At 44.2% G+C, this 25,474-nt stretch overlaps 1 protein-coding gene and 1 long non-coding RNA gene across 4 annotated transcripts in view; both read right to left on the bottom strand.

Annotated features, from left to right (window-relative positions):
* Positions 1-25,474, bottom strand: part of Limch1 (LIM and calponin homology domains 1) — a 311,271-nt gene that overhangs the window by 41,527 nt on the left and 244,270 nt on the right. For all 3 annotated transcript variants that reach the window (NM_001001980.3, NM_001368863.1, NM_001256122.2), the window contains 5 exons: positions 22,455-22,490; positions 18,387-18,513; positions 16,829-16,986; positions 16,245-16,653; positions 12,984-13,205 (listed from right to left, as the gene is read on the bottom strand). In NM_001001980.3, coding sequence (NP_001001980.2) covers positions 12,984-13,205; positions 16,245-16,653; positions 16,829-16,986; positions 18,387-18,513; positions 22,455-22,490 — 952 coding nt within the window. The remainder of the gene's footprint in view (positions 1-12,983; positions 13,206-16,244; positions 16,654-16,828; positions 16,987-18,386; positions 18,514-22,454; positions 22,491-25,474) is intronic.
* On the bottom strand, positions 13,762-16,157 carry Gm33040. The gene is made up of 2 exons (XR_376998.1): positions 15,678-16,157; positions 13,762-15,216 (listed from the first exon to the last, which is right to left on the bottom strand). It is a non-coding gene; the product is annotated as a predicted gene, 33040 (long non-coding RNA).

Here is a 25,474-nt window from a genome sequence, read left to right as displayed (position 1 = left end):
ACACATGAGCCCTGCTGTGTGGCAGTGAGGTGTGAAAATTACTGCTAGTAAGTGTAGAGTTAAAATATTTAAGGTTTACATATATGTAGCATTGTGTCTACATATGCAAGATTGTATATATGCCTATGTATATGTAAATGTATATCTTAGTATAGATTAAAATATACAATATACACAAGCGCACATGCACACACATACATATCTATGCATATGTATATGTGGCATAAAGGCAAAATCGGACTAAACAGTAGACCAATGGGGGTAAGAGGGGAGGATGGCAGAGATAGCGATGGGGGAGGAAGTGTAGGAGCCACGCACAGTGTCTGTATAAAATGTCATTATAAAGCCCATTATTTGATGCTAACTAAAACAATAAAAATAGAGACGTGCAAACCGAAGAAAATAGAAAATGTTGATAGTGTTTGTTTTTAAAAATGTGTTTCCACTTTGGAATGATTTTTCCCATTTCCTTACACACACTTTTATATGTTATGAATGCTCTACAGTCAGAAAACAGTCAGTGTGGCTTCACGCTGGCTTCACAGGGAACTGACTCTAGAGTTAGGTCCAAAATTTTCCTCCTCTTATCTGGGTTGCTCAATAAAAGTAAGGTAAGCGAAAGGTTAAACTGGATGTATCTGGAAGACTTGTGCCAAAAACAGCAACTCAGCAACTCTGTGATAATTTTATTTATTTATTTATTTATTTATTTATTTATTTATTTATTTATTTTAGTAGAAGTTTTATGTAAAAGACTAGAGTTGAATTTTTAGTGTGCATAAAACATTTCATAAACTTTGAAAGGTGTTTAGATAAAAGCTAATACTAGTTTTCAGACGGGCATTATTAAATACGTCATAAAACCAAGGAGAAAACCACCTGCCTCCAGTTGTTCTCTGGCACAGGATGGCACACTTGTGCCCTCATGTATACAGACACACATACGTATATACATACATACACACATACATGTATACATATATACATACATGCAAACAGACAGACACACATACATATATACACACATATATATTCATACATGCATACAGACACACACCTATATACATACATATACACATACATCACGCATACATACATAGATATACATATGTACATACATATATAAACACATACATCTGTATATATATACACACTAAATAAATATAAATATTTTAATTAAAAAATAGAATTTTAAGTCAAAACCTTTCAAACTTCTAAAAGATTTCACCATAGTATCTAGTGAGAAAAATGGACTTTTTTCTTTTGGAGGATGGGGTATTTTGAAATACTCATAATTAGACCAGAGTTGTCTAACAATGGACAATCATATACCGAGTTGGAAAGAGCATACTATCTCAAGGTAAAAATGTATCTTTTTCCTTTTCAGTACTGAGGATTAAACAGAGCTTCTTATATGCAAGTGAAACAGTCCACACTGAGCCACAGCCCGCTCTTAGCTCTTTCTCTATGTCAAGTCAGGGTTTTGCTTAGTCCATCTTTGAACTCACTCTGTAGCCAGAAAGACCCTGCAATCCTCCTGCCTTAGCCTCTCAAACAGTTGAGACTTTAGACTTATGCTTTGAGGCTGGCTTAAACACCCCTAGGCAGGCCAGTCGTGGTGGTGCAACAGGGGTTACAAGTTCAAGCCCTGCCTAGGCCAAAGTTAGTGAGACAAGAGAAACTGAAAAGCCCTAGTTAGAGAAAAAGTAGGATGTCTGCATGGCCCACACAAAGCTCAGGGTTTGACCCTCAGTATCACAAAACACAAAGAGACAAGCAATGCCCCAAAACACTGTCAATAAGAAAAACACACAGACAGAAAATAACCACCACATTAATATTACTTAATGGATTTTTAAACATCTTTTAATCATACCAAAAAGCCTGAACTGAATTTAAGAAACTTGAATGAAAATAACCAACCAAAGTCTCTTTATTATACAGAGGCTCTACATATATGTGCATATACGTGTGTTTGTGCATATATATGTGTATATATTATATATATGTATATATTATATATATGTGTATATATATATAGTATTGTGTGCATATGGTATGTGTGTACGTGTGTGTGCACTCACATATTTATAGGAGTCTCTGAAAATCAAGCAGTCTAACATTATCAAGGAATAAGTTGGGACTTTTTCATTTGAAGTTCACTCTAACAGAACTAGACACATTAATACGCCATGGTAGTTTTGCTTTATGATATTAGTATATAAAATACTGGCAGGACTACTGAATCTTAGCTTCCTTCTCCAAACATATTAAATGATAGAAAACTACCTAAAGCTGGAAAACAAGTTTGCAGCTAAGTACTGACGAAGGAGCCTCTGGAGAACTCTCATGCTCCCAATCCCTAGAACAGAGTAACTACAAACTCGGCCCGGATCCCAGAACTGAACAAAAACGAAAATAATTTATGTGATCTAAGATGTGATCCTATTCAAGCTGTATTATTTCAGGCACTACTAAGAAAGAAAACACACCGTTAAACATGACACACGGTGGATTCTAAGAGCAGTCTTGATTTGTAGACGTTGAAACACAGAAAGTGTGCCAATGGACTCCATGATACAAGAGCATCGCTGGTGGTGGCGCATGCCTTTAATCCCAGCACTTGGGAGGCAGAGGCAGGCAAATTTCTGAGTTCGAGGCCAGCCACAGCCAGGGCTACACAGAGAAACCCTGTCTCAAAAAACCAAAAAAAAAAAAAAAAAAAAAAAAAAAAAAAAAAAAAACAAGAGCACCACTGAAGCCCTTTCAACACAATGCATAACACTAACGGGACACGATCCACCAGCATTAATTACCTTATTATGTAACGGGCATATCACATCTCAGTAATATTTTAGTTATGCATGGCTAACAGGTATCTACCTTTGAGACTTCTCAGATTGCTAAGTTATTTTCTATACAGTTAGTTCACCCTGAAATGATGGTTAAGACCTTACATCCTGGTATTCTGCATGGCTCAGTAATGGCCGTACTACGGTTACCAGGATTAATATTTAGTCATTTAGCAGGCATCATTGCTGCTGAGGCCCTTGACACGGATGGTAGCATTTAACCATCAGGGTGATCTTAGACAGTATCAGCCTGGTTCCTTCACAAAGGCTGAAGGTAAGTGGCTCGCAAGGGTCCCAGTGCCAGGAGGCCAGAGAGGTGGAAACTCTAAACTGGTTCAATCCTCAACCCAGGCCATCAGTGGCCTGAGAGCCATATTTACCATTGGTGATCTCTCAGGATTTAAGAGTTTCTGACCCAGAAGAAGAAACTAAGTACTGAGACTTTCAAGTTCACTGCAGAAACAATCCAAGCTGCCATTTCTCTTCCCTTTCTGCCCCGGACCAACTGTTCATTATTCTGCAGAAGGTTAGAACTTCCTGGAATCCTTCAGGGCAGGAGGCAGTTCAGTCAGCCCCAGAGCAGCCAAGACCGTGCTGTCCCCAGCCAGGCAGCCAGCCATTCAGAGTGCCATTCAGGGTGGAAAACAAATGTCGTTCTAAAATAAATGCATCATCTATGCAATCCATGCTCAAACGCTTAGTTTAAATGCATACTATTCACCCAAATCAAGCCACCACTAGCTAAATGTTCAGAGAGAGAGAGAGAGAGAGAGAGAGAGAGAGAGTGTCAAGAAGGCTGAAACTCAACTTAAAACTCTTTATATGCACCAAGAGAAAGAAGGGGCTATTTTTAAAAAATGAATTTAAAAGTGGTAATGTACCAGGCACCTTCTATTTTTCTATAAAGTTTTCTGAGCTCTGTAGCACACAAAGGCTATCTGTAATCAAGGGAAATTCCCAAAGCTGGTTTAATGAACCCAAGTCTGGCTTCTCCATCCTGAATGCTTGTTATTTCTGTATTAATGGCATTACATCCAAGGAAATGAGTTCAAAGTTGGCAGTCTTAACCAGCCCAGATAGAATCAGAGGTTTGCTCCTAAAACACACCCTTGCTGGCGAATGTGCTTTCTGACTCGTGCGTTCTGTCCCTTTGGTTACAGCTCGGAAGATAGGTCTTCCATCCTTCCACTGGAAACAGTTTTTCAAGGATGAAAACAAACAAAAACAGAGTCCTGGAAGGGAATGAATGAGCACACGGAAGGGTGTGCGTGAGGCTAAGCCAGGAGTTGGCGTCCCCTTCACCAAGAACTCCATCCAAACTAGCCTTACTGCCTGACTCAGCTCCAAGACCAGAGGCAGGAGGAGGCAGATTCCTGGCTTCAGAATCACACCGTTTAGCCACAAAAATCTACCTAGCTACTGGCTGCTCCCCAGCCTTGTCAGATTGGCAGAGAGCAATCACAGGATGGATGGTAGCTGAAGCAATCACAGGGATGGACGACAGCCGTTAAGGCAGAAGGGTGAGAGCCGGCCCAATACCTAAGCTACAGCTCATCGTTTGACCTCCATCGTTTAAATGGCGATGTCCAAGGACCTTCCTGGGACTATTCTGGGATGGTGAGAGATTTTCTGGCTCCAGGCCTTGACTAACTGGACGCAAGCCTGGAAAACCAGTGTATTTGTGTCCTGGCACTATGACCCAGTGCCACATTGCTATGCGTGTGATTCTCCTTTTGCCTTAAGAATCTGTCCCCACTAGAAGGAGAAGCAGCAAGCCAGCAGATCCATTCCTCTACGCTTTAATTACCTTCCCCGCCACACACACATTTGGACCATGCTAGCTACTGGATGCTTTTCAAGCCACTAAAGATGGGCTGTGTTCAATTTATCTCCTCTGGCACATATCATCTTGAAATTGCTAAACAATTTTTATATACAGATATACGTTAGTATTTAATAGATTTTCATTTCAAGAACATTAATCTACCAACCTTAAGATGACTTCTGGTTGGGGAAAAACACTTTCCTGTCGACATTTGACAGGAATCTGCAGTTGGTGTCAACTGCGAGGCAAACAGCGCCTACCCGGATGCCTTTGTCCTGCCCTCACTGAGAAGCAGAAGGAGCAAGAAAGATCTGATTGTTCCCCTGGGTCAGAAAACAGAAGGAAACTGCTGATTTTTTTTTTTTTTTGAGGAGGGCCACAAGCTTGTTGAAGACAAGGGACAAACAGCCCCACCTCATCACTCAGTCTGAGAAAAGCTCACAGAGTGCTTGAGGTACCCAAGAGCCGGGCTTGGCTCATCACACAAGAACTGCCATCGACCACTGGGGGCTCCGACATTGGGGATGAGTGACTGTGTGAGAGAAGTTTGGTCAGTCTTCATGAAATGGAGTGACCGGGGGTCTCTGTGCCTGGAGAGTGGAATCTTGGAAGCCCAGGTGGTAGAAGAGAGCCAAGACTGGAGAACACAACAGATACAGAAAGAGCCAGGGGAAGAAATAAGCGATAGAGTCTCCTAGAAAGAGCTGTTGACAGCTGCCTGACTTTTAGGGAATGAACTGGACTGACGGACACCAGCAGCTGGGAGAAGACAAAAAAATCCATCTCATACATATAAAATTCACATCTGCTCAAAATGGTAATTTCGATAATCTTATGTAAATTCCCCAAATCTTTATATTTCTCCCTATTTTGTATTTCTAGGGGGAAAATGTACTATTTTACCTTGTACTTGATTATGGTAATACAAAAAATAAGGGCTCCTGTGGGCTACAAGTCACCTGGACACCAAGCTAAGTGCTTGGCAGATGTGCAATCTCACAGTAACTATCTGGCATGTATTAGTCTAGGTAATAGTGCTCCAGTACTTACTTCTATACACAAACTGAAGTCAGACACTTACTTAACCATGTTCAGGCCGTGTTTGGCCTACTGCATGGAGTTCTTGAGGTAATTTGGGAGAGGGTCATTTTCAGACCACCAAGCAGGGAGGAGATCCAAATGCAAGCGTGACTGACAACGGCGGACAGAAACCGCCAGCACCACCGTGGAGATAGCTTTGAGGGAGACTGCACTAGCCAAGTCTCTTGTTGTGGTAAAAATACAGGGTGAAAGCAACATAAGGGAGGGAGGCTGCCTTGGGCTCTTGGTTCAAGGGGATACAGTCCGTCATGGCAGCAGGAGCACGAGGGTGCTGGCCACACTGCGTCTGCTGTCGGAAAGAAGAGATGGACGCTGGTGCTCAGCTCCCATTCTCCCTGTTCCTCAGACTATTTGATGATGCCATCCACGTTTAGAGTGGGTCTTCCCACCTCGGTGGTTAACCCAGCCGAGACACGCTCGGAGGCTTGTCTCCTAGGCAACTCCAGAGTCTATCCAACTGACAGTCAACACTGAATATCATGAAGATGGAAGTGCGACTTTCAATAGGCTACAAACATAGAATCGGTTCATCTTCAGCTCAGGGAAACATCTGAATCTCTTCCCAACCCTCTAGTCTAGGATGCTGTATGTGCATTACAACAGGATCTTCTAACATAAGCCAGCATTCTAAAATGCAAGGTGCTAGGTTTTTATTGGGCTTCTAACACACACACACACACACACACACACACACACACAGAGAGAGAGAGAGAGAGAGAGAGAGAGAGAGAGAGAGAGAGAGAGAGAGAGAGAGAGAAGATGTGGAGAGATCTCACAAGTATCAGGGAGGGAAGGGAACCGGTGTCTCTGTCTGGAAAGGACAGCATCTAGTCTGCAATACCACGTGGCGTCTCCCTTGCACTCCTTTCACTTTCATATCCCCACTGTGTGGAACAGCTGCATCTGTCCCCCAGGTCAATCAAATATCCACAGTGAAGGTCAGGCTTCAAACTCCACATCCCACACAAAACTTTCCCATACTGCATTCTAGCTACATTGGTCTTACCTAATCTTTGTCATCTCATATTCCTCTGATGTCCTTAGCCTATAACCTAGCATTTCGTTACATATTGTTTGATATACTTCTCTGGCTTAATATATAAATGAAATCTCAGGAAGTTTGCTTCTTTTTATATTTTAAGCATTTGTACCCAGAATGTGTCTTCACTCATTCCTCAGTGAGCAGGCACGCAGTTGCATGGTGGTCACTATTATAATCCTATTCTTACAGAGCTGAGCCTATCAGGAGGATTTAGAATGGGATGGTTTATGTGGATACAACCTAAGTATCGCAATAGATCTGAGTTCAGTTCCAACCTATGTATAAAGGAAGAGAACCATGGTTTCAGCAGCATCCCGTGAGAAAGGTGAAGTAGAAGAAAACTGAAAGAGGTGGCATGTCATCATGTGCCCACATCAGCCCAGGAGGCCACCACTCCCACTTCAGAGCCCCGGCTAGAGCGTCGCTGCCTCCCTTCCCTGGGGCTCACCTCACATTCCGAACTCACACTCCTGCCCACTGTTGCCACTGTGCCCTCTGTACAGTTCCAACTTGTCCTAAAGCAACCGTGACATTTTAGTGGTGGGTGAGGCTCTCCCCCACCACTCTCCATAGAGAGTGTCTCGTCTGAGAATGCAGTTTTTGGAAGAAAGACACTATTTAAAAAGAATAACACTATTCTTTTGAGGGCTCCATGGAACTGGGAAAACGAGTAGAAACAGAAAAGGCAAATCCAACCCGGCAGCCATCCTTGGGAGGCTTGGAAGTACAGCATCCTGTCTCAAGGCAGCCACCATCCTTCCGCAGGGTCAGCTCACTCCACTTTCTCAATATGAATAAAGCCGCTAGCTTCTTTAGATGAACAGAGAAGGAAGTAAAACAAGGATTCAGATTTCTAAAAGCTGACTCTTCTTCTTTTAAAGAGGTAGTCAGTCAGTCAGTTAGTTAGTTAGTTTTAGATGGAGTTTCACTCTGTTTCCCTAGCTGGCCAGAAACTCCCCATGTGATCTACGCTGGCCTCAGATGTACACCAATGCTCCTGAACACGCCTTCAGAACACCGTGGCACAGGCACAGCCCACAAGCCTAACCCTCGGGAGGGTTAAGTCCTTTAAGATGACTCTGGGATAACATGCTTGAGTGGAAAGGTTTAGACTCTTAAGTAACCTGTGTATATGAAGAACTTTCTAGTAGAGAGCCCAAGTTCCACAAAACACGGCTAACAACTTTACACACACATACACACAGAACTCAAACTCACATGTATATGCATACATACATACATGTATTGTAGGAGAGGGAGGAAGATAGATAGATGGTAGACAGATGATTGATGATAGATAGATGATTGATAGATAAACACATAAATAGATAATGATAGATGGTAGACAGATAGGTGATTGATAATAGATCAATAGACAGACATGATAAATAGATGATAGATAGATAGATAGATAGATAGATAGATAGATAGATAGATAGATAGATAGATAGACAGACAGACAAGTGCATATATAGAGAGATAAATAGATGGTAGATCCCCTCAGAGACTAATGGAATGATTCCTGCCAAAGTTTAAGAGTGCACAGTCCTAGAGATCAGACAGGAAATGCCACCCTCTGTTTGCAGCACTCAAGTTTACTCAACTAGAAATTACTCCTTCTTGCCAAAAGCAATCTACAGATTCAACGCAATCCCCATCAAAATTCCAACTCAATTCTTCAACAAATTAGAAAGGGCAATTTGCAAATCCATCTGGAATAACCAAACAAACAAACAAACAAACAAACAAAAAAACCAACCAGTCAACCAACCAACCAACCAAACCTAGGATAGCAAAAACTCTTTTCAATGATAAAAGAACTTCTGGTGGAATCACTATGCCTGACCTAAAGCTGTACTACAGAGCAAGTGTGATAAAAACTGCATGGTACTGGTACAGCGACAGACAAGTAGATCTATGGAATAGAATTGAAGACCCAGAAAGGAACCCACACACCTATGGTCACTTGATCTTTGACAAGGGAGCTAAAACCATCCAGTGAAACAATGACAGCATTTTCAACAAATGGTGCTGGCACAACTGGCGGTTATCATGTAGAAGAATGTGAATTGATCCATTCTTATTTCCTTGTACTAAAGTCAAGTCTAAGTGGATCAAGGAACTCCACATAAAACCAGAGACACTGAAACTTATAGAGGAGAAAGTGGGGGAAAAGCCTTGAAGATATGGGCACAGGGGGAAAAATTCCTGAACAGAACAGCAATGGCTTGTGCTGTAAGATAGAGAATTGACAAATGGGACCTCATAAAATTGCAAAGCTTCTGTAAGGCAAAAGACACTGTCAATAAGACAAGAAGGCCACCAACAGATTGGAAAAGTATCTTTACCAATCCTAAATCAGATAGGGGACTAATATCCAATATATATAAAGAACTCAAGAAAATGGATTCCAGAAAATCAAATACCCTATTAAAAATGGGGTACAGAGCTAAACAAAGAATTCTCACCTGAGGAATACCAAATGGCTGAGAAGCACCTGAAAAAATGTAAAAACATCCTTAATCATCAGGGAAATGCAAATCAAAACAACCCTGAGATTCCACTTCACACCAGTCAGAATGGCTAAGATCAAAAATTCAGGTGACAGCAGATACTGGTGAGGATGTGGAGAAAGAGGGACACTTCTCCATTGTTGTTGGGATTGCAAGCTGGTACAACCACTCTGGAAATCAGTCTGGTGGTTCCTCAGAAAATTGGACTACCGGAGGATCCCGCAATACCTCTCCTGGGCATATATCCAGAAGATGTTCCAACTTGTAATAAGGACACATGCTCCACTATGTTTATAGCAGCCTTATTTATAATGGCCAGAAGCTGGAAAGAGCCCAGATGTCCCTCAACAGAGGAATGGATACAGAAAAATGTGGTAATTTACACAATGGAGTACTACTCAGCAATTAAAAACAATGAATTCATGAAATTCTTAGGCAAATGGATGGATCTGGAGGATATCATCCTGAGTGAGGTAACCCAATCACAAAAGAACACACATGGTATGCACTCACTGATAAGCGGATATTAGCCCAGAAACTTAGAATATCCAAGATACAATTTGCATAACACATGAAACTCAAGAGGAAGGAAGACCAAAGTGTGGATACTTCGCTCCTTCTTAGAATGGGGAACAAAATACCCATGGAAGGAGTTACAGCTAAGACAGAGGAAAGACCATCCAGAGACTGCCCCACCCAGGGATCCATCCCATATACAACCACCAAACCCAGACACTATTGCATATGACAGAAAGATTTTGCTGACAGGACCCTGACATAGTTGCCTCTTGTGAAGCTATGCCAATGCCTGGCAAATACAAAAGTGGATGCTCACAGTCATCTATTGGATGGAACACAGGGCCCCTAATGAAGGAGCTAGAGAAAGCACCCAAGGAGCTAAAGAGGTCTGCAACCCTAGGAGGAACAATGATATCAACTAACCAGTACTCCCTAGAGCTGTGTCTCTAGTTGCCTATGTAGCAGAGGATGGCCTAGTCAGCCATCAATGGTAGGAGAGGCCCTTGGTATTGCGAAGATCATATGCCCCAGTACAGGGGAATGCCAGGGCCAGGAAGCAAGAGTGGGTGGGTTGGGGAGCAGGGTGCGGGGAGGGTATAGGGGGCTTTGGGGATAGCATTTGAAATGTAAATGAAGAAAATATTTAATTTAAAAAAAAGGAAATTACTCCTAACTAGGAAAAAATACACAAAAGAAAGACGACCCCCCCCCCACCGCCCCAGGCTTGCCCATGAATTTGGGCCTATACCCCAAGGCTGCCTAGCATCACTGATCATGGGGAAGAAAGGCCATGAGGCTGCCTTTCCTTTGGAGTTCCCCTTATGGGAACACACAAGCTTCTGAAGTCACATGATTTATTTCATATCACGGGAGCTGCGTCTCTTAAATTAAGTCACTTAGTGGGGGTATGTAATCCGTTCAGAATGAAGGGAATCTAGAACACTCCGGAGCAGCCCAGGGTGGGGACGCAGAATTGCTAACATTCCTAGGAAGGCGAGCCCAGCCCTACAGCAGCTAAGGTTTCGGGGGTTTCTAGTTTCAGTGTAGGAGCAGAAGTGGATGTTATCTCACTAGTTAAGATCTTCCCTCCCTCCCGGGAGATCGGGAGATCAACGCTCCAATCCTGCAGCTTTGTAAGGCGTCCCCAGAGGTGGAAGTATTGTGATTACAGTCCACAGGTAGGACTAAGCATTTGCCTGGGTCACGACACTGGGAAAGAAATGACTCTGGTCTTGTCCCATCTAAGTCTCTTGTCACGGAGTATCGTGTGTGTGTGTGTGTGTGTGTGTGTGTGTGTGTGTGTGTGTGTGTGTGTGTGTGTCTGTGAAGAACTTATTCCCCAAAAGACAAATTGCTGAGTAATGTCAGCACTATCCGGTCCAGCTGTCCAGTGTGTGGGTGCAGCGAGAAGGCACCTCTTGCCGAGTGGAGGGCTTGGGGAGCCAGTTTACCTCCAGACCAAATCTTTGAAGAAACCTCAACCATCTCTTCACCCTTGAACTGAAACGCAAACCCAAATGGTAGAAAGGAGCACAGTAGGATGTGGGGTGCTGGTGAGAGCAGCCTATACCCGGAGACCTAGGCTGTGCCCGTGTGGGTGCTGCCAGCTTGGGTCGGGCAAGCAAAACCACGGCACACTCCAAAGAGCAAGCCTCACACCATGTTGAATCTCATGTCCACTGTTCTTAAATTACTCTGTCCTTTTTGCCTTGTTCCCTGAAGGCTGGTCCAGTGTCTTAGGTGAGTTTGAAGTTAGAAGTTTAAGCTAATAAAAATTAATTGTACTTTTAATACATTTTTGGGTTTTTTTAAACTAATAAAAACATACATAAATGCATGTAGGTAGGTAAATAGTAGATAGAAAAGTAGACAAATGTGTGTGTGTGTGTGAGAGAGAGAGAAAGAGAGAGAGAGAGAGAGAGAGAGAGAGAGAGAGAGAGAGAGAGAGAGAGAGAAAGAGAGAGAGAGAGAGAGAGAGAGAGAGAGAGAGAGAGATCAAAGATTAAAAGTCAGAAGTCAGGTTTGAAAGAACCACTCACCTTGAGACAGGGTCACACTATAGAGCCCAGGCTGAACTCTATAAACTTAGCACTGTACTATCTCCACTTCTTCTTTTTAAAGATTTTTTTTTAAGTTTAATATATGAGTGTCTCCATGTACACCTGCATGCCAGAAGGGGGCCCAAGATCTCACTATAGATGGTTGTGAGCTACCATGTAGTTGCTGGGAATTGAACTCAGGACCTCTGGAAGAGCAGCCAGTGCTCTTAACCATTGAGCCATCTCTCCAGCCCCTATCTCACCTTCTTACATGGTGGAATTACAGGCCTGTACCACCACACCCAGCTTGGCACTGGTTATTTTCAGATTATATTAACAAGTCTAATGATGTCTTTAACAAATAAGAGAAAAAGGATAATTTAAAGATATCTTTGTTTTTCTATGACACCAGAGACCAGTAATATGAAGGAAAGTTGATTTATTGTTCTTAAATTATGTTATCTTTAATTATAGTCTGTTGTTATGGACTGAGTTGTGTCTCCTTGGGACCTTCAAGTATGCTCTTATTTGGAACTAGGGTGATTTCAGATGAACTTGGTTAAGGTTAGTGGAGGAGGCATCCAGCCATACTGATCTCCTTATTCACAGGAAACTTGGGCTCAGACACACACACACACACACACACACACACATACACACACACACACACACACACACAAACACACACACACACACACACACACACACACACACACACACACACACACACACACACACAGGAAGGGCACCTGGGTGGGGAAGAAGGCAGAGGTAATGTATTTATGTGCCTTGGGCAGTCAAGACTGCCCGTAAGCATCAAGAGTTTGAGAGGAAGCCTAGGGTAGACCCCCCACCCCCTCACTGTCAACACAGGGTGTGGACGCTGCCGACACCTTGGAATTTGAGTTTCAGCCACTAGGATAAAGACAGTTTCTGTTGCTGAAGCCTGATAGTTCATAGTACTTCAGTATGCTATGGAGCCAGAGCCAATGTATATACCCAAGGAGAAGGAAATAAACAATGTGATGACCTACTTATCCTAGAGACCAATTGCATGACAGAATTATCCCAAGGAGCAATGGCGCTTCTTACTGTCAGTTCCTGGGGAGCAGAATTTGGCTTCTTGATGTTGATCTCGATGCTGTTGCTGCCTTGTTTCACCTGCACAGGAGAGTCGTGCACCGTGGCCACACCTTCAAACATCTGGGACTTGGTTAAGGAAGGGCCAGGGGCTGCAGCTGCAGGGCCTTCTTTTTCCTTTCCTTCCTCATCTCCAGGGGCCATTTCCCCATTCATGCTGACCTTCCCATCTACCTATAAGAGCCAGAGTGAATGAGAAAACATGCTATTACACAACCGAAGATGAAAACCAGACACATCTCTGAATCGCCTTAAGAGAAGTCTTTAGGAACCTCCCCAGAGCTTCCATGGGTTCTAGAAGTCAGCTGTCTGTCAATGCCCTCTGTAGGGCTTCGGTTTGCCCACGTCATGACTGGATGACATTTCATGTTCATCTGACTGTTTGTTTGTTTGTTTTGGTTTTTCGAGACAGGGTTTCTCTGTGTAGCCCTGGCTGTCCTGGAACTCACTTTGTAGACCAGGCTGGCCTCGAACTCAAAAATCCACCTGCCTCTGCCTCCCAAGTGCTGGGATTAAAGGCGTGCGCCATCACGCCCAGCTTTATAGGTTATCTTGTTGTGGAAGACTTTTTTTTATCAAGTTTCTCTCTCTCTCTCTCTCTCTCTCTCTCTCTCACACACACACACACACACACACACACACACACATATGGAGGGCAAGGATTCTGCTATTATGTTATACAACAATAAATCTCATTTTTCTATTTAATTTTATAATTCTATTTTTTTTCTTAAGGGAAAACATTTCCATGCTCATTGAAATGTTTTTGTTTCACATTCCATATTTAGAGGAGGCAGCAAGAGTGAGGAAGAGGGGAGGGGCTCGCCTGGCCTATGGACATGGCCGCCTTTCTAAAGGTTGAGCCAATTATCTATGGCGAGATGACCTATGATCCAATTCTGACTCTGCCATTCAACAGCTATGCAATCTCACAAGTTTCTGACTCTCTGTGCAAAAATGCAGATTTTAACATAACAACCTCCTTCCTAGTGTTGTGTGTGTGTGTGTGTGGGGGGGGTCATAGGACTCAGAGCAGCATCTCACACACTGCTGGCTGTTCATATCAGATCTTCTGAGTCTCTGAGAAGGAACAGTGGAAGGCAGCGTATTAGCTGTGGTTAGTTTACTTTGTGCTACAGGCCAGCATGCTTTTGTCACCTGCTACTTGCAAGAAATTCGCAACACAATTCAGCGCACACACATGAATATGGTAGAAACAGATAAGCAGCATGCTTATCTTATTGAGTGTGATCTGTGTGATTTCTATTGTATTATTATTGTCCACTTCGTTCTTTAAAATGATGGTTCTGAACCACTAAGCTGACAACAACCCATCAGCAGGTTTGAAACAAGGTAGGTTTTGGAAAACAATGTTTAAACTGTATCACTTGATCTTTCTTTACTCTTTTATTTTCTTTCTAAAAATATGGTACGGATTATTCATTTGGTTTTGAGACAGGGTCTTGCTTTTGTGGGTGCACACAGACACACACACAGACACACACACAGACACACACACAGACACACACACATACTTTTCTAAGCTGCTTTGTCTCTCTAACTAGTAATAATTGTCCTATGTACATGTTACTATGACAACAACTGTTCATTTATTTTTGAGAAAGTAGTTTGTTGTTGTGACTGTGTGCAAGCAAGCACACGCACACATACACACATACACACACACACACACACACACACACACACACACACACACACACACACACACACACACAGTGAAGGAGACATAGGCTACCAAACAAAATTGATAAGGTTTTCTCAGAGCCTAAGTTCTGTCATAAATTCTTCTATCCTAATTATCACAAGGTCACATTGTATCATTTACATAAGTAAGAGGAAGTGGATCTCTAAATGATGCGATCAGATACCTAGATAGCCAGTTACAGAAATGTATTCCCACCTATGTTCTGGGCTTCCTCATCATAACACTTTTACGGAAGGTTACACCATCCATTATCCTGGCCCCAGGTGAAAGGAAGTACAGAAATATTTGAGTCACTTGAGGACACTGCTAGGCACGCACACACACACACACACAGAGATCTTCAACTTCTCTTGAATCTCAGGAAGAATTTATTTGTTCCCTTCTGCTGAATGTCCTGGGTATCTATCCTAGGCTCTTAGCAAAGATGGAGCCATGAAGAATAAACGTAGAGTCTTTACCCTGTAAGGGACAAACATTTTCAATCAATCTGGATGAGATGGCCAGGCATTCATCTTTGTTTTTTTTTTTCCAGCAAAGGTACAGATAGATATATTTAGATACTTAGATTTATTTAAACACAAGTCGGACAGTAGGTTTTAAGCTCTCTCTGAAGCCCAGTAGTGAAGGCCTACTGAGCTCACTGCTTGGGCTGTACAGAGTTCCCCCTAGCCCTAGTGGCAGTGCAGTAGCTCCTATTGATACACCCTGCTTTCCTGCAAGGACAATATGAACTGACTTTTCTTTGGAGCTGAAGGAGCTTAAGACGCAGGCCAAACGTTCCTCTGTATATCGGAGGACACTGAAATATGAGCAAACGCAAATATGCTTGCTTGCCAAAGGGCTTTTGGTTCTCAAAAATGATTTTATAGAATCTCTAGTAACACAGCCCAATTTTCCGCTCGAGGAAAACCCTGTCTTACCTGATGACAAGCACACCCCATGCCACCATGTGTCTCATGTGCTATTTTCCTCGAGTGTAGCAATTCTTTGGATAGAGTGTAATTTCTTCCTATAAGATATAGCTGTATATATTTTTCTTTTTAAACAAAAGGCAAACACGGTCTGACTTTGCCGTGCACCCTGATAACTACAGGTTTGGAGGATCGCTAAATGAGGATTGGTTTACTCTGCTCTATGAGAAACCATCACATCAAACCAGAAAACAGACCTCGCTTGTCAGGTGACTTGTCTATCACTGGGAGCCCACTAAGAGGAACAAGAGAAGTGAGAGGAACACCCATCCCTTAAGTATCTGCAAGAAAAGCTCCTGAAATATGTGTATCATGGTCCACGATAAATGTGTTTGGCTTTTGTTTGACAAAAGGCTTCTGTCCACAAGCTACCCACAATTCGGTTTCCTTTCTCTCTCCTCCTCCTCCTCCTCCTCCTCCTCCTCCCTCTCCTCTCTCTCTCTCTCTCTCTCTCTCTCTCTCTCTCTCTCTCTCTCTCTCTCTCTCTCTCTCTCTCTCTCTCAGAATTCATCCTACCTTAAAAGTCTTCAGAACCTCTTGAGAGTTTTTGGGCTGGGAGTAAGGCCTGGGTGTCAGCATAGGCACTGTGTTTGGAGTGATGATTTTGCTTGGAGACCCAGTGCCTGCTGACGCAATGCTCTCTGGGACACTGGTGCGAGCTATGGTGGTCTCAACCGTGGCAGTGAACTTGGGTGGGGGCAGTGACTGCTGCCGCAGGTACTTCATGGGGCTGGGGTCGTTTGGGAAGGAGGACACGTTTGGCTCTGTTGAATGGCTTCTTTCCAGGATTTTTGGCATCTCCAAGCGTTCGAGGACAGCCTCACTGATGGTGAACCTCTCGATGTACTGCTGGAGGATCCCCTCGGCCTCCTCCTGCGACCTTGCGTTCTTGTACGCCTCATGAAGTTCCCTCTCTCTCCGCTCTCTGTAGGATGGGACGAGGGGAAGAAGAGCAATAAATATCTAGGAAAGTTGCAGAGATTCCAACCAAGGTAGAGTAAAAACCAAACTATAAATAGTAATTTTGGCGCCTGGGCCACAGCATGGCTTAGAGAAAGCATGACTAGACACTACTGTGCACTGGCGACACAAAGACCCACTTTTCTTGGACGATTTCTCTGTAAGTTTTGATGCTTTTCCTCCGCTCACTTGTCCCATCTTCCCCAGACATCAGCTTCTCCATTTTTTTCCTTTCTTCCTCTTTCTTGATCAAGTCCTGAGAAGCGCTTCTTCTCCGGCTCTTCCAGCGAGCCAGGTCCTGGGGAGAGAGAGAGAGAGAGAGAGAGAGAGAGAGAGAGAGAGAGAGAAAGAGCATGTTCATTCTCAGCCTGCACAGAATTCCCTGCCTGTGACTCACGGACCTATAAGCGCTAAGGCACTATGCTGGGACACTTCCAGACAATCCTGTGAAAGTCTAGTTGGAATAAGGATGCCTGGAAGGCAGGGAGAGAAACAGATAGTGTGAACACTATCATTAACAGGACAGCAATTTATTGAGACAGTGCGGTGTGACACATGCAATCAAAGTTCATGTCATTTGGCAAAGTTGATAGAACTGTCTTAAAGGTAATATAGAAAACTCCCCCTCCCCCCCTTTCCACCTCTGCATTGGAAATAGATATCCTGGCACCAGAATGGTAGAGATTCATGCACAGCTTTCTCTTGGATGGGAGTGAAGACAGAACAAGTGGCTCTGGAGTTGAGTCTTCCGGATCCACCGAGAGGGTATGTGTGAATTCCTCTGGGCCTCGGGAGAGCACAGAGACCTGTCCTACAGGTAGTTACAGCACAGTGAGGGAGCGGCCTCTCGGTTAGAAGGGTGAGCTGGAGATGGGGAATAGCCCAGTCTATTTAGCGTGTGCATTGTTCAGTGCTTCTTGGCCTCTCTGAGCTCATTTTTATCTTCTATAATTGGGGGCGGCTGATCCAACCCTGCTTACAATCTTGGGAGTAAATGTGATGACACTTAGACACTGCTGTAATATCATGACATTATGCTAATTTTGGAGAAGTCAACTTTTTGACTGATGGTGGAGTCAGGTTTACAACAGTGACCCCTCTCTCTCTGCTAATCCCAAACCCGTCCTGCCTTCGCTCTTTGCTGCTCAGTACAACGGCTCTGAACTCTCACCAGCCTCTCCCACCTTCCTTTCCTGATTTGAATCTTGCCTCTCAACTCACTAGCTACGGAACTTTGGGCAGTGACTTAGCTGGGCTGGGGCTCATCTGTGGATGTATAACCGTTGTTAGTTCACAGTTACTAAACGATGAATTACCCAGAGCAAAGTGTTTCGAACAGTGCCTGCTACTGGTACAATTAATGCTGACAGCTTCAGTCATCGTCGTCATCCATCAGTCTTAAATACAGAATATTAAAAGACAGCACACCACAGCTCTGCGCCTATCCTAGTCGCCTGCCTCCCATCCTTTCTCTTTGTGACCAAGCTTTGGTCTAGAGTACCTGCTGCTACACACCAGTGTCGGTTTCTCCTCTCTCCACGTTCCCGCGGACCTCTCCTTTAATCTTTACCCAGGCCGGTCTCTGTCTGTAATGCTGGGGCGGCCCTTCCCAGCATGACTTTGAAGTCCAAGTTACCCTCCCAGTCGGGTGGTCGGCTGAGTCCCTCCCCACTGCCCGCGGCCTTGGCCAGAACTCACATCTTGCCATTTGTCGTCCTCTTCCCTCAGCTGGTTATTTATCAGCTGCAGCTGCTCCTGGCGGGCCCTGCTGTGCGGCAGCACCGCTGCCTCCTCCTCACACCGCATGTCAAACATACTCGTGCTCCTGATGCGGAGAGAGCAAAAAACAAAAAGCAAGCAGCATGAGAGTCCGCGGCGGCCTCCTTTCGCCACTGCACACCGCCGCCTGGGGGCGCTACCGGGCTGAGAGCCGCTTCTTCGCTCTGCAGTGGGAAGCAGCCGCCAGCAACACAGCCAAGAGGAGATGCCTTTGTCTTCATTGATGGCCCTGAATGGGGGAGCTTTCTAGAAAGGTGCCCGAGAAAGGGCCAGGAGAAAGTATCTAAAAGGCTCGCACTCCTCTCATTCAGAGGTATATAATTTAGGGAGGATATATGTGTTGGAGGAGGTGGCGGGCGGGAACATTCCATTGCAGTGGAATTTCACACTGCACTTGGTGAAAAGAGAGAGCTTGCCTGATTTACGTGCGCAGAGATGATTTCTAAACTTTAAAAGAAAGTCATAAGGCCTCAAGAATAAGACACCATCTTTGCATATTTAAGTTAAGGCTGGGTGTTTTGTGGCTATTTCTTTTTCTTTTTTTCTTTATATAATAACATAATTGATAGTTCATCTTGGAATCAAGAAAATAAGGCATTTTGTACTAAGAAGAAACACACACATAAATGAGGGTACACTTTGCACCCTAATGTGCTCCCAACTGTTTTGATGTATTTTTGACGGGATTCCTCTGATTTTACTTTTTGAAGGGAAAGGGCAGGGCGGGTAATGAGGAAAAGCAACCCTTTTGGCTGTGCCTGCAGTTGATAAACTCTGCAGGAGCTTGCTAAGACCACAGAGCCTCTGTGATGCTCACACAGACCTGTTAAGAGCAAGCATTGAAGCAGCAGGGTAACACAGGAGTAGAGACCAAAGCAAAGCCCCCTCCCCTCCCCCATGGGGGAGGGAGACTAGCTCTGAGACCAAAAGGTCACCCGGATCACTTACTCAGGAAGTTAAGTAGGAACATACTTAAGCTTGGGAGTTCAGGAGTTAAGAAAGTTAAGGAGAAACCTTCTAAGACCCCTAGGTATAGAAGAGGGTGATAATCCACGTTTTTGAAGATGGCTTGCGCACGGGGTGTGTGTGTGTGTGTGTGTGTGTGTGTGTGTGTGTGTGTGTGTGTGTGTGAGGGGGGTAGGGGGTGCTGAGGGGGGCAGGGATAAGACTTGCACTTGGAAACCAACTGACTCCAGGCATCATCAGAGGTGCACACAGCAGGAGCACTGTGGGGTGAATCTGCACGAGCTGGGTTCCTGACCCCTTTCTCCAGGTGCTGGACATTGAAAATCTAACCTGAGATTACAACTCAAGGCTAGAGTGTTCGAAGAATTCAACTGCAGGGATGTGTGTGTGTGTGTGTGTGTGTGTGTGTGTGTGTGTGTGTGTGTAAGTAGAAAAGTCTAACCCATAATGGGTTTTTTTCTCTCACATAAGTAGGTCTTCTAGAGATAGATGGAAACTCTTATACTTTTTCCCCCTATGCTTGGAGGTGAGGGGACGGGTCTTACCTTTAAAATAATAATATAGCCAGTTACTTTGAGGCAAATTACAATTTCTCTACTAAGGCTTTCAGAGGAATAAACGTCTCTGAGCTGCACGTCTTACAGACCAGTAGACAAATTGTGGGGAGAGAGGAGGCCCCTGCCTTTGCTGCCTGTGTTCCAAAGGGCAGAATTCCAGGTTGACCAAAGTAGATGGCCATAGAGCATTGGTTTCTGCAGGGGTGAGAAGGAAAGAGCTGGCTTCCTCCGAGGACGGGATTCAGTTCCTTCCCCAGCCAGTCACTGAGTGAGGTCCTCACAGTCTTACCATCTCCATTCCCACTGTGAAGCTCCAACTTAGCGTAGCCCAAATGTGGCCAAAGGCCAGATAATTAAGTGGGACTCTCCTATATCAGGAAGAACTATCTCCCTAACCCAGGCTTTTTGTATTTTTTTAAAGAAATATCAATTGTTTGCATAAAAGAATCCGAAAAAGTCCAATTTGAAGTAAGAAAACTCTGAATAAAATGTTCCCTGACATTCCCAAGATGCAGGCCCTCCGGCAGAGTCCTGTTGGGAGAGGAGCAATGCGCCATTGAGGAGAATGTGAGAACATGGAATGACAGAGAGATCCTGCCTGGCCAGAAGGTGGAGATTTCACTATGTCTATGGTAAGTTTACCCTGACATATTTAATCAGGACACTTTGTCTTTTGATTGGGCTATATCTTGTATGTCAATTAATTAGTGTAGTTTATGCCAGTAATTGCCTTTAAAGATTGTTGGGAAAGGGAGAGGGGAAAGAAACTACAAGACAGTAGTATCCAATTCTATTTTAAAAATTAACTCTTAGCATCGCCTTGTGATTTTGTTCTCCCCATGACTCGTGTCAACAGCACCCTCTGTAAGTGATCATTTGGCGCTCTTGTATATTCTCAAATAAAACCTCTAGACAACAAGTTCCTTGAGTTCTTACTGGTCCACAGGGATAAACAGCAGAGAAGGGGGTGCCAAGCCCCACCCCTTTAAACAGTTCCTAACTTTTTCTGTGCCTGGGGTTTCTAAGGCAAGCTTAGGCAAGGTCTACAATCTTCTGAATGTAGTTTCCTTCCCCAAGATCCACTCTGAGCAAACTGTCCTGCAGCCGCACGTCTGGGGGGAATAAATCCATCCTTCACAATGTTGCTGCTCATCAGATCAGAGTAGGGCTTGGCCTCTCAATCGCATGCCTCCTCCTGTCAGCGATGTGAAATATTGCCGCTGAAGGATTTAAGAGTCATACCCAGGTCTCAGTTTTACTGTTGGCTTAACTCATTGCAGTCAGTCAGGCACAGGCTGAGTTGCATTTTGGGGACACGGAGGTTCTGTCTCCTAGAGAACTACATAATTCTAGACTGCCCATTGGAACTTGGCAATGGAATGTGAGCGCTCAGGGTTAAGACTCCTCAACACAAACACAGGGAAAAGCATGATGGGAAAAGAGTTGTCTAAAGCCCCCATCTCTGCCTAAATACCATTATGGTTGTCATCAGTAGAATTGACATCTGTGGGTTCTACGCCCTGATTTGCTGTGGAACTTGGGTCAGGAGAGCAAGCAACATCCATCGTTCTGCTGATGGCCAGGTCTCTGTCAGGCCACGTGGACACTTTTGTGCAACTCGTGTTGGAATGAAATATTAAATCCTTTTCCTCAGAAGACCAATCACCACACCCAAGAAGATCATCCTGAAAAACCTTCGGCCTTGTACATCAAGGGCACAAGGTTCTGCTTACAGGAAAGCCAACTTTGGGACAGAGTTTGTAAGGTCACAGATGGGGTGAATACGATTTTTCTCAACCTGGGATGTGAGGTGCAGGGTAGGGAAGAGACCTCTGTTCCAGAAGAAAAGCAAGCGGTAGGCAGAGGAACCCGGGTTCTTGTTTTATACCCTTGACCCCTTGCTATGCCACAGAACTTGAACAAAACCCCAATGTTTGGGTCTTAAACATCCCACAGTTTATACAACTCCAACCTGGTAGAGACTTGGGCTTCTGAATCTATAATTAGTGGTTTAGGATTTGGTTGGTTTTTTTTTTTTTTTTTTTTTTTTAGTTTTGGGGAAAAAAGTGACTGTAAGAATGACTACTTCTTTGTTTAGGCTAAGCCCCTGTGCATTGGGAGTTAAACTGCAAACCTCATGACACCCCCTTCCCTAATTCAATGGTTCAGGAAGGGTACCAATGTCCAAGTCATAAGAGCGGCTTGAGCATGCCAGGCAGTGGGAAATGAGCGGCAAAGCTGCAGCATTAGCCACACATTAGCATCATGCTTAAGTTGCTGTCTCCATCACTTCCCCTGCACAGAACACACGACCCCGGTGGCACCCCGGTGCTCGTCTGTGCACTGGGCTGACTGTGCAGCTCTCTGCAGCCTCCGTTGCATGCCAATTAGTGGTAAGTACAGGAAGCATGCAGTTTAGGCTAGTGATTAATGTGATCCTATGAACACGATAGATGCCACTTACTCTGCGTCATCTGACACAGGAGTTCTGGGACCGTATCTACAAGATCAAATACAAAATTAGAGAGGGCTGGCAGAGAGCGGATGCTGTGACCAACCTGGAAAAACAAACTGTGGGAGAAATCAGTTCGTGTCTACCAAACCTTTTTTGCTGGTCATGCTGTAAGAGAAATGTTGTTACACAATTAGCAATATTCATTAGCTACTTAAAAAAAAAGCCAAAATCAAAGCCTTCATATTTCCAAAGGGTATAAAGTTGCCATTAAGACCCAGAAGAGAAATCAAAAAAATCCCATGCTGCCCACAAAGAAAACTCTGTTTAATGGAAACACAAAAGCTTGGGGTTAACTCACAGTATTCGGAAAAGACAGCCTAAAATGCAAATACACTACAGTTATTCGCACACACATGGCTCATGCCCCTGTGTTGGTGTAATGGGCCGTCATGGACATGCAACATACATGAACCCTCACTGAGCTGCTCTGATGTGTTAATGCACAGACAATATCAAAGGCTATTCCTACGGGTTTTCTAAGAGCAAATCAGAACTTCAGCCAGAACTCCAATCAGTACTTTCCGCCTGCATTTGACAGAAACCACAATTCCTAGAAAACGGGTCGTCTTAATCAAAACCAGACTCAGAGGCTATCCCACAGCTGGAAAAAAACAAGGTTTGTCCTGATCTTTTCTATTCTCCTGCTAATCTGGGTTTACAAAGCTACATCCTCGGCAGTATGATTATGTGAGGCCCAAATGAAGCTACACAGTAGAAAAGATCTGAAGGTGAGAACATCACTGTACAGGAGCACGCATCTGAATGAAAAACTCCCGTGATCAAGCATCCCTGCAGCAAGGCACTGTCTTCTTCTGCTCCCAAAAGGCTGCTCACTTCTCTCACTTCTGTATTCTTTTCTTTTCTTTTTTTCTTTTTTCTTTTTGGTTTTTCGAGACAGGGTTTCTCTGTGTAACTCTGGCTGTCCTGGAACTCACTCTGTAGACCAGGCTGGCCTTGAACTCAGAAATCCTCCTGCCTCTGCCTCCCAAGTGCTGGGATTAAAGGTGTGCGCCGCTGCCGCCACCACCATCCGGCTGTCACTTCTGTATTCTGAATGCTGTAAGGAGACTCTATCCTGCTTCTAGCTTCCAGAAACCACACCTGGTCAGCAAAACATTACCTTGTCCCATGATCGGTAGCCTATCAGGTAATTTCTGAATGTTTCTTCCTATAATTTTAGAGAAATTGCCCCAACAATGCATGAAAACACACACACACACACACACACACACACACACACACACACTCCTTTCTTTCTTTCAACTTTCATCATTCTAGAACATTCCACATTTATTGACAATTATTATTTCATTCATAGGGAAAACCTGAAAATCAAGACTGCCTTTGCTGATAAGAAGAAGGTAGTTAGCACTTGGCTTCAAGGGGCCTTTTCAGTTATCAAATCTGTGGGTAAGACCCCAGCTTTCTGTTGGAATGGACAAAAGCAAGCCAACCAAAGGACTGTGAGAAGACTGTGCTGGCAGAAGACACATTCTGTTCTGCAGGGGCCACTCCCAAAAGGTACTAGTTTAAGCAGGATCCTCAGTGTGCCCCAAATGCCCCAACTGTGAGGCAAGTGACGCGAGGACTCTTCCCCACTAGGGAGGGAGCATGAGCAGGGTCACTTCTGAAGCCTGGATACATGGATTTTAGTCAGTAAAAAGGCCCACTAGAGCACTCATATTCAAATGCGGGGCTTGCTAAACCATCTTTGAAAGAGAAGTTATTCTTGATGGATAAATAATGGAGAAATGGTTAACTAACAATTGTGTGGCCTCGTGTCTCTATTTGGATATCCAGTTAGTATTTTATCGAAGTACAACACAACTCGGAACTCGGAGCTTATGGTGCACACACAGTCTTGTCCTAGCTAACTGTTAGCTTCGGGATGGATCTGAACTTCAATTGTTTTCTTCACAGAACAATGAAACAGCGTTCAAGGAGGTCTCTGCTGGTGACAGATTCTTCCTAAATTCTGAGTCTCACCCTGCAAGAAGCTTTCTGGCTGTTCTCCCTCGGCAGTGGCTGGAGGAGGCCCCTGAGAGGTAGTTTTGGGATACTGGCAAGAGCAGCAGACTCTGAGGATCGCCTTCTGTGCTCCGTTTTCTGTGCGCTCATGGATCTAAGGCGTTTCCTCGTAGATGGATGTGTTAGTTTTAAGGACCACAGATGTAAGAAAGACTGTCTTTGCTGATTAAGAGGAAGGTGATTAGCACTTGGCTTCAAGGGGCCTTTTCAGTTGTCAAGCAGGTCTGCTCTCTCTCTCTCTCTCTCTCTCTCTCTCTCTCTCTCTCTCTCTCTCTCCCTCCCTACCTCTCTCCCTCTCTCCCTCTCTCCCTCCCTCCCTCTCTCCCTCTCCCTTCCCTCTCCCTCTCCCATAGAGATCCTTAAATGCAAAGTAGGAGATACTCTGGGTAAAGAATGTCTTAATGCTATAGGGTATAGAATTGATGACTGTGACAGACTTGGAATGAGCAACCTACCAGAAAAGTCAATTAATGAAGTTCCAATCTGAGGGTAGTAGCATTCAGAAGGGTGACAGAAACAAGGCATATACCAACTGATTATGTTCATACAGCTTCCGGCACTAAGAGAGCGTCTTAGAATCCACAATAATTCAGTGGTGGATCCCTCCGAACTAATTTGAAGTGAGAGTAGACAATAGCTTCACCCACTCCTCTAGGATGAACACTCAAGTCTTGTGTTTTGCACATAGCAATTACTTGTTAAAAGGAAACACAAATTCTCAGGGCGTGTGTTGGCTCAATCAAGAAGTATATCCTGGGCTGGGAGATGGCTCAGCAGGTAAAGGGGCGTTCAACCAAGCATGATGACCTGCGTTTTCTATAACTGACATAGGAGAAGGACCCATCCAACTACCACAGGCTGCTCTTTGACCTCTCCTGGCACGTGGGCATTCTCTCCCTCTCCCTTTCTCACATGCACAGATGCACACAAGCACAGAAACA

Source organism: Mus musculus, chromosome 5, assembly GCF_000001635.26.
Source record: "Mus musculus strain C57BL/6J chromosome 5, GRCm38.p6 C57BL/6J".
Lineage (NCBI taxonomy): Eukaryota > Metazoa > Chordata > Mammalia > Rodentia > Muridae > Mus > Mus musculus.
The sequence above is the reverse complement of the archived record's forward strand: the minus strand, read 5'-3'. Positions and strand labels throughout refer to the sequence as shown.